The 7,675-nt window shown below is 41.8% G+C and overlaps 2 protein-coding genes across 3 annotated transcripts in view; one reads left to right on the top strand and one right to left on the bottom strand.

Moving 5' to 3' along the window:
* The window catches only part of LOC107093818 (transmembrane emp24 domain-containing protein 4-like), a 7,031-nt gene extending 6,352 nt beyond the window's left edge, over positions 1–679 (bottom strand). The window contains exon 1 of the mRNA XM_015389112.1: positions 468–679. Coding sequence (XP_015244598.1) covers positions 468–606 — 139 coding nt within the window. The 5' untranslated portion in view covers positions 607–679. The remainder of the gene's footprint in view (positions 1–467) is intronic.
* Positions 680–1,656: 977 nt separating this feature from the next.
* LOC107093789 (NF-kappa-B essential modulator-like) overlaps positions 1,657–7,675 on the top strand; it is a 20,437-nt gene continuing 14,418 nt past the window's right edge. The window contains exons 1-4 of one of the 2 annotated variants that reach the window (XM_015389064.1): positions 1,657–1,981; positions 2,893–3,031; positions 4,756–5,021; positions 7,053–7,127. In XM_015389064.1, coding sequence (XP_015244550.1) covers positions 2,893–3,031; positions 4,756–5,021; positions 7,053–7,127 — 480 coding nt within the window. In that variant the 5' untranslated portion in view covers positions 1,657–1,981. The remainder of the gene's footprint in view (positions 1,982–2,892; positions 3,032–4,755; positions 5,022–7,052; positions 7,128–7,675) is intronic. The other variant, XM_015389065.1, reaches the window with a different exon arrangement.

Below are 7,675 nucleotides of genomic sequence, written 5' to 3'. Positions count from 1 at the left end.
CTTTATTGCTGTTCGCTTAATAGCCATTAGCTTCACAGCTATTAGCTTTAAAGATTTTGGCTGCACAGCTGTTAGCTTTATAGCTGGTAGCTCCACAGCTGTTAGCTTTATTGCTGTTCGCTTAATAGCCATTAGCTTCACAGCTATTAGCTTTAAAGATTTTAGCTGCACAGCTGTTAGCTTTATAGCTGGTAGCTCCACAGCTGTTAGCTTTATAGCTGTCAGCTGCACAGCTGTTAGCTTTATAGCTGTTAGCTCCACAGCTGTTAGCCGCACAGCTCTTAGCTCCACAGCTAGCAACTCCTTTGGTAAAAGTGAAAACATGTTAAAGTGCGAATATTAAATCTAACAAGGTGCAAATTTCATATTGTTTCATAGAATCCCAGCAATCCAGCCAGTGAGGTCATCATTCTGCTTCAGCTGTTAGCATAGCTAGCTGGTTTCATGCTAACCAGCCGCTAGCTTACCGATGACCATGGTCTCATCGGGAATCTCTTCCACGAAGCATTTTTTCTCTGTCTCTCCGATGTGGAAGTAGAGAGCATAGCTGGTGTGGATGCAGGCTAGCAGGACAGAGAGAGCAGCGGCGGGGATGGAGAGCATCATGTCGCCTCCTTTTCTGCAGCGAGCATCAGCAGCCTCTCTGCGGAACAAGGAAGGGGATTTCCTGCTGCCTGGGAGCTCTCTGCCCTGGGTTTAGACTGACAGGCACATTCGCTTTCAAAAGCAGCTTTGTTTTTGTTTTTTCCTTGGAAGTTTAAAGCTCCCTATACACGCTCCACGTTTAAAAAAATCCCCAATTAAATATTATATAAGTTAGATCATGTGCTTACCAGAAAAGGCCTCATACTGGGGAACTATTTAACAAATAACAACAAATGAATCTTAAAAAAACATAGCTCTAATGACAAGCAAAGGTTATCATGATTATTGTTACAATCTAAATATGGATATTTTTTTTTAAATCTTAAATAGAAGTGGAAGTCTGGTAACAAACTCCTGAAGATTTAAATAGTTTTACAGTTTCTTCTATCATGCAGCATCAAACTTTGACAACATTTGACCAAAGATATGAATTATATTTATACTGTATCTTAGTTGTGTGTCTTATTTCCAAGTTTAAAACAGTTTAAATGTCAGAGATAGATGTAGAAATGTTATTCATATATGCTGATCTGTGTATTTCTGTTACTTTATGCAATAATTTAAGTTATTGCTCCCTTTCCTTCTGCCGGTGGAGGATTTAGGTGCAGGAGACGTTTCTCTGTCTTATTTTCTTATTATCAAATGTTTTCTTATAATTGGAATACATTCTGTTAAAACTTCAAATGCTTTTTCCTTTTTGCATTACATTAGATTATTCCATGATAAATAAAGGACCGAGGATCAAACATAAGTTATATTTCTCTTGTTGTGATCCACCCATCCAATTAAACCAAATGGTTAATGTCATTATTTAATTCATAATTCCAGCTGTTAGATTAGATTATTTCCTTAAAGTGAATCTTTCCCAGTAACAATCTAAACAGCATAATTTATACAAGACATAAGGAAAAAAATGAAGACATGCTAATGACCGTTGGAGTTCAGCTTTAGAAAAGAAAAGCCTCATGTAAGGAAGGATGTAAAGATATTTCTGCCTGACAGTCAAAGCTCAGGATAAAATCCTCGTGCGTCGCTGGGCTAACGGCTCTCCGGATCGTCAGATTTATTCAGATTATCTTCAATCCACAACGAGATTAGTGACAAAACAGGACAAATGCCTCCTGGGAAACATTTAGCTGGTTGATTTAGACTGATGTTTATTATAGTTAGAAAAGCTGCTTCATTTGTCCAGCTGCCAGTTTGCCCCATTAGCTTCTCAGGCTAATTAGCCGTTAGCTTCCTGCTGCTAGCAGCTGTCTAGATCAACTGTTTGACTGTTTCTGACAGCCTGACTGACTGCTTTTATTCTGGACATCGAAACTAAAAACAACCAAAGGTTTGATTTTATTTATTCTGACTGTAAATGTGACTTATTGTTAGTAAAAGTCTCTTTCTTTAGACGTTAACATTTAACGTTAGCTTTCATGCTAACGTGCTGTAGATGTCACCAGATTATTCCAACAAATGCCTTTTAACTCCCATCGTTTTTGGGAGTTTATTTGTTTTATGCTTTTTTGTGTTTTATTATATTATTTTCCCGCGTTAGAGTTAATTTCCGGGTGATTTCGGCTCCTTAAGCGATGAAGTTGTTGTTTTTTCGGCTCCTGCTCACATGTAAACAGGTTAACCTGGTTTAAAGGAGGTCTGCTTTTTAACATAGATGACCTAATCTGAGATTAGGCCACTGATCTGATGGCTTCTCTATCTATGGACCATTTAGTCCGGGGTCTAAATGAAAGTGAAAGCTAAAGCTGGCCCCCATCAGCGGCGGAAACAGGTTTTATTTGCTGTTAGAATATATTTAGGAAAAAAACTTTTTATTTATGTAAACACCTGCTGTTGTTCTCTATAAAAGTGTCTTTTATAATGTCCTTATCCAGTTGGACATATTTTATATAAGATTGTCAGATATTTGATTTCTATAAAGTATGTTTTTAATCTTTCTCTTTTTCTGAATGATTTAGTTAATCTGCTTTCTCCAGTTGCTGGGACACCTAGAGATTAATTTTATATTCCTATTTGATTAATCATTAAAGATTTTAAAACTTAAGATTAATAAAAATCATTTAGTTCATTCATAAAATGAAGTGAAGAAATAATCCTACACTGGGAGCTTTTCCAAACACAAACTTTCATGTAGTTTTTAGTTCATCACAGTGAAATTGAAGAGAATAGTTTGAAATTTGTCAGACATTTTTTCCACTGTACACATCCTGTCCGTCATCTGCGTTCCTCCTGCCTGTGTAGATGGTGCAGCCGCAGCCTGATGGCCCCATGCAGTGGGACATGTCTGGGGAGGACAGCGGAGGGACCCTAAGGGTCCCGCCGGAGCTCGCTGGAAACGAAGTGGTGACCAGACTACTGGGCGACAACCAGCAGCTGCGAGGTACTGACTTCACATAAAATCATAAACGCCATTTTCTCCGTTATTTAGGGGTGCAGGTTCTTGCTGAATCCAGATGTTTCCTCATGATGTGGGAGCTGCTTCTCGCTGTTTTCTTGTCCCAGTCCATCTCTGAATTTCATTCTGCAGCTCATTATAATACAGTTTGAGATGTAGTGGGTGAGTCAGTTGAGGTTTTACAGCAGTTGAAGTCCTGTTTGGTTAAAGTGTTGGACTCAGAGATTCTTCCATGTGGGACACCACAGGGCTCAGTCTTCAGACCTGCTCTCTTTGTTTTTAATGTTTGGCCCAATAATCATGCAGCCGTCTGACGTTTCCCATCGTTTCTATGCTGATGATGTTCAGCTCTACAGGCCGCCTGTTTGTTTCAGGTTCTCCTCTTTGTGAAAGCTGCTGCTGTTGGATGAAGCTGATGGGACTGAAACCCTTAATAAAACACTGAATAATAATTAAAACACTTTTGGCCTCTTCTGTCAAACCAAACATGAGAAACATTTAGAAAGATTTATCAGTAGATCAATGTCTTAAATTTATTGTTAAGCTTAAAACGGTGTTTGATTCCAACAGCCTCTTCATGGCTTTGAATAAGAGCGTCTCCAGTCAATCAATCAAGGTTTATTTTAACACCTGGGAGACCAACATGTTTCACACAAAGATACAAGCTTGGTAAAAACCAAAATCCTAATCATAAATCAGTGTGTTAAGAAAATAAGTCTTTAATCTGGACTTAAAAAGGGGCAGATCTGTGAGAACCGCAGACCGAGGGGCATTCTGGTGCAGGGTTTAAGACTGGTCCACAGATTGAGGCCGGTCCAGGGTTTCAATGCTGTAGCCACAAAGGAAAGGAGCTCAGGAAGCTTTTAACAACTCTCATCAGAGCCAGAGCTCCTCCAGCTTTACTATTCTGAGCTTTTAGAAGCCGGGTTTAAAGTTAAAGCTCAGCATATTTCTCTGACCTGCTGGAGCCTCAAACCGCTGAGATCCTCCTGTTAGTGTTGGTCATNGAAAGATTTATCAGTAGATCAATGTCTTAAATATAATGTTAAGCTTAAACCGGTGTTTGATTCCAACAGCCTCTTCATGGCTTTGAATAAGAGCGTCTCCAGTCAATCAATCAAGGTTTATTTTAACACCTGGGAGACCAACATGTTTCACACAAAGATACAAGCTTGGTAAAAACCAAAATCCTAATCATAAATCAGTGTGTTAAGAAAATAAGTCTTTAATCTGGACTTAAAAAGGGGCAGATCTGTGAGAACCGCAGACCGAGGGGCATTCTGGTGCAGGGTTTAAGACTGGTCCACAGATTGAGGCCGGTCCAGGGTTTCAATGCTGTAGCCACAAAGGAAAGGAGCTCAGGAAGCTTTTAACAACTCTCATCAGAGCCAGAGCTCCTCCAGCTTTACTATTCTGAGCTTTTAGAAGCCGGGTTTAAAGTTAAAGCTCAGCATATTTCTCTGACCTCAAACCGCTGAGATCCTCCTGTTAGTGTTGGTCATGGTGTTCAGACTGTTTTTCCATCTCCGGCCTTTTTTAAAAAGATCCAACAGAAGGACAACTTCCTTCAGAAGTTTGTCATAAAGAATATTTAGGAGTATTTATTTATTTATTTAAGGTATATCTAAAATGAAAAATATCAAAGCAGGCTTCTTTGTATTCCAGTGGGAGAGGATGTTTATGGACTCTCTCATATCTCTGTTCCTCAGATGCTCTACGGAGGAGCAACCAAGCCCTGCGTCAGCGCTGCGAGGAGATGGAAGGATGGCAGCGACGAGCGCGGCAGGAGCGGGAATTTCTCAGCTGCCGATTTCAGGAGGCCAGGGCGCTGGTGGAGAGGCTGGCTCAGGAGAACCATTCTTTGCAGAGCATGGTGAGCGGGCCAGGCTCGTCCTCCAACCACAGCTACGCCTTGAGCCAGACGGAAGTCTCTCCAGGACTTTCCGCCAGGAACGGACCTCTGGACGAAGCCAAGGTCAGTCTGCTAACGTTCTGAGCCGCGGGTCAGAGGGTCAGGGTCAGAGGCGGGGCTTCAAATCATTTTATGATTATTCCCACTTGTTGAGGGTTTGTTTATTGGAAAGAGAAGCAGCCGGTCAGTGGGTTCTCTTTCAGGCTGATTCTCATCTACAGTCCCTATAATCAGCCTGTCAAAGTTCCTTCCTGTGTTCACAGGCCCGTCAGCCTCATGACGGAGCTTTTCCTTTCTGTTCGTTAGCTTGTTATCAGAAACCTCTCATGTTTCATGATGAGGAACGAGGCGCTCTGCTGCTCACTGCTGCAGCGGCCGAGGTTCCAGGATTTAAAACACGTTCTTCTCCCCCTGAAGTTACCCCATGGCTCTGATCGATCACATCTTCCACTCGTAAGCCTCTTTCCCACCGAGAATAGAAGCTTAAAGCGTCTTTTTCAAACATGGGTCGACCCGCTAACTCTTAGCATTTAGCTCCATTCCCATTGGCTAATAAAGCTGCTCTAACACCTCGCTGGCAGCTGCGTGGCCTCTTTCCCCCTGCCGCTGCATGTCTGGTGACATCATCACTCTGGGTTTGATGATGTCACTAGTGTGACAGAAATCAGGGAAGTAAACAACGTAGAGCATCATGACAGGAAGCCAGGGCGTAGTCAGTGAGCTTTATTGTTTTTCTGCTCCATGTTTATCATGTTTCCGCTTGTTAGATCAGAAGCGACTGACGCCGCGTGTTGACGTCCATACGTTGTGTTCAATGGCATCACGTAATGTAGCAGGTCCACCCAGCTCTGGCGTTCCCACAGCATGCCGATCAGAGCCGAGGAGTTTTAACGCGGGTCGCTGTCTGAGTTAATTGACCCAGGTAGACACGCGTCACTGAGCTGTTCTCACTGCCGCTAAAAGCCAATTGTTCCGGTTTATTTGCCCTGGCTGAGTTCAGGGAGCGGCCTTTTATTTATTTAATCTCTTTAAGCTAATTAATGGTTTATTACTGCATTAGTTAACAGCTATATTAATAACCTGTTAAACGTTCCAGTCCTGATTCAGGTAGTTTTATCTCCACACATTATTTTTTCCTAAATTATTTTTTTTGGATCCATTCAGGGTTAAAATTTCACAGCTGTTCTTTGGAGAATTTGAAGGTTTTGTTTAAACCTCCCTGGAGGTTTGGTCTTAGCTTTCTGTGTCCTTTATAAGAGCCTGTCACGGTGCGTTCGGGTGTCCTTCAACCATCCAGATCAGGATTTCAGGTGAAGGAACAATTCTCCTTCTTTCTGATGACGTTGTCTGATGCGTTTGTAGCAAAGGTAGTGAAAAAGCCCCAGAGCATGATGCAGCCACTGCTGTGGCTAACAGTTGGTAAAGTGCTCTTTGCTTTGACTCCTCTAAACTTGATAAAAAAAAACTCATTGACCAGCATTAGATGACCCCCCCCTTCAGGTAAACATGTTTGTTTAAACTGTTCAAAAACAAAAAGTCAAAGAAACTCGGCTGTAAAATAAGATTTTCCTGTAGGTGAAAAACTGAATTCCAACCAATGAGAAACCCCCAAAAAACGTGTCTGCTGTTTCAGAATAATTTTCTCCATGAAAAGCCTCATTAGATCAAAACGTGTGATTAAATGCAGCTGCTGTGAGCAGATGAGCTCTGAGGATCAGACGTTATGTGACCGACGTCCTGAAGACGCTGATTTCCAAACAGGGAAGCTCCCAATGAGCAGCTGTTAATCTTTGGCAGCTTCAGCCTGCAGACACAGATCTGCAGCAGCCTGGAACAGACTGAGCAGATGTTGGAAATAAAGTCACTTTTATTATTATCACATCATGCACCACAGAATAACATCCAATTCCAGCTTCCATCGAGTCATTGATGCTGATTTCTGCAGAGTTCCCCTGTGAGATGTTCTGTTATCATTGATTTTCTTTGACTGTTTTCAGTCAGGGAAATATCTAGAACTGATGACATAGAACTGTTCTGCAGAATCGGATATAAATGTTCTATTTTATGTGATTCCTTTCTGGTTTTGTCTTTCAGACTCTAGATCAGTGGGAGAGGAAGAGAGTTGAAGAAACGGAGCAGCAGACACAGACCACTCCACTTCGCAGCCTGGTAAAGGCTTTCATTTCATCCCGTTTAGTTCATCAGAGGGTCTGTTACTGTCGTCTGGAAACTTTCCTGGCCCGTGTGGGATAAACCAGAGTCCAGATCTAGGAGATATTAACAAATGGATAGAAAAGGCTTTAGACGGATAGAATCCACCTGATTGTTCTAATGAGGGAATGAACAGAGGAATCTGGTTCCTTACTGGGGACTACAGTCGCCTCTAATTAGGCTCCTTTCTTTGTTGATCTCATTATAGTGAGAGATACAGAAGCAGCAGCCATGAGCTCCTGGAGAGCCTTTAGAGCCTCCTGTTCTACCCCTCAATCTGAGACCCTTAATCCATCCAACCTTGGCTTCTTCTGTGGGACCAGAAGGAAAACTGAAACGTCTGTCTTCCTGTTTGGAGTCTCATAAAATGCCGTTTGGCTGTTTTCAGAAACATGTTCAGTATAAACGGCAAACATTAGCTGTTCCTACCTGCACCATCCACTCCTCCTTGTTTTGTTTTTTTAGGAGTCACTATTTTACTCTTTCTGTTTTCTGTCCTCGAAGTT

This window comes from Cyprinodon variegatus, unplaced genomic scaffold (assembly GCF_000732505.1).
Source record: "Cyprinodon variegatus isolate N-32 unplaced genomic scaffold, C_variegatus-1.0 Scaffold447, whole genome shotgun sequence".
Classification (NCBI taxonomy): Eukaryota; Metazoa; Chordata; class Actinopteri; order Cyprinodontiformes; family Cyprinodontidae; genus Cyprinodon; species Cyprinodon variegatus.
This window is presented reverse-complemented; position numbering and strand designations above follow the sequence as displayed.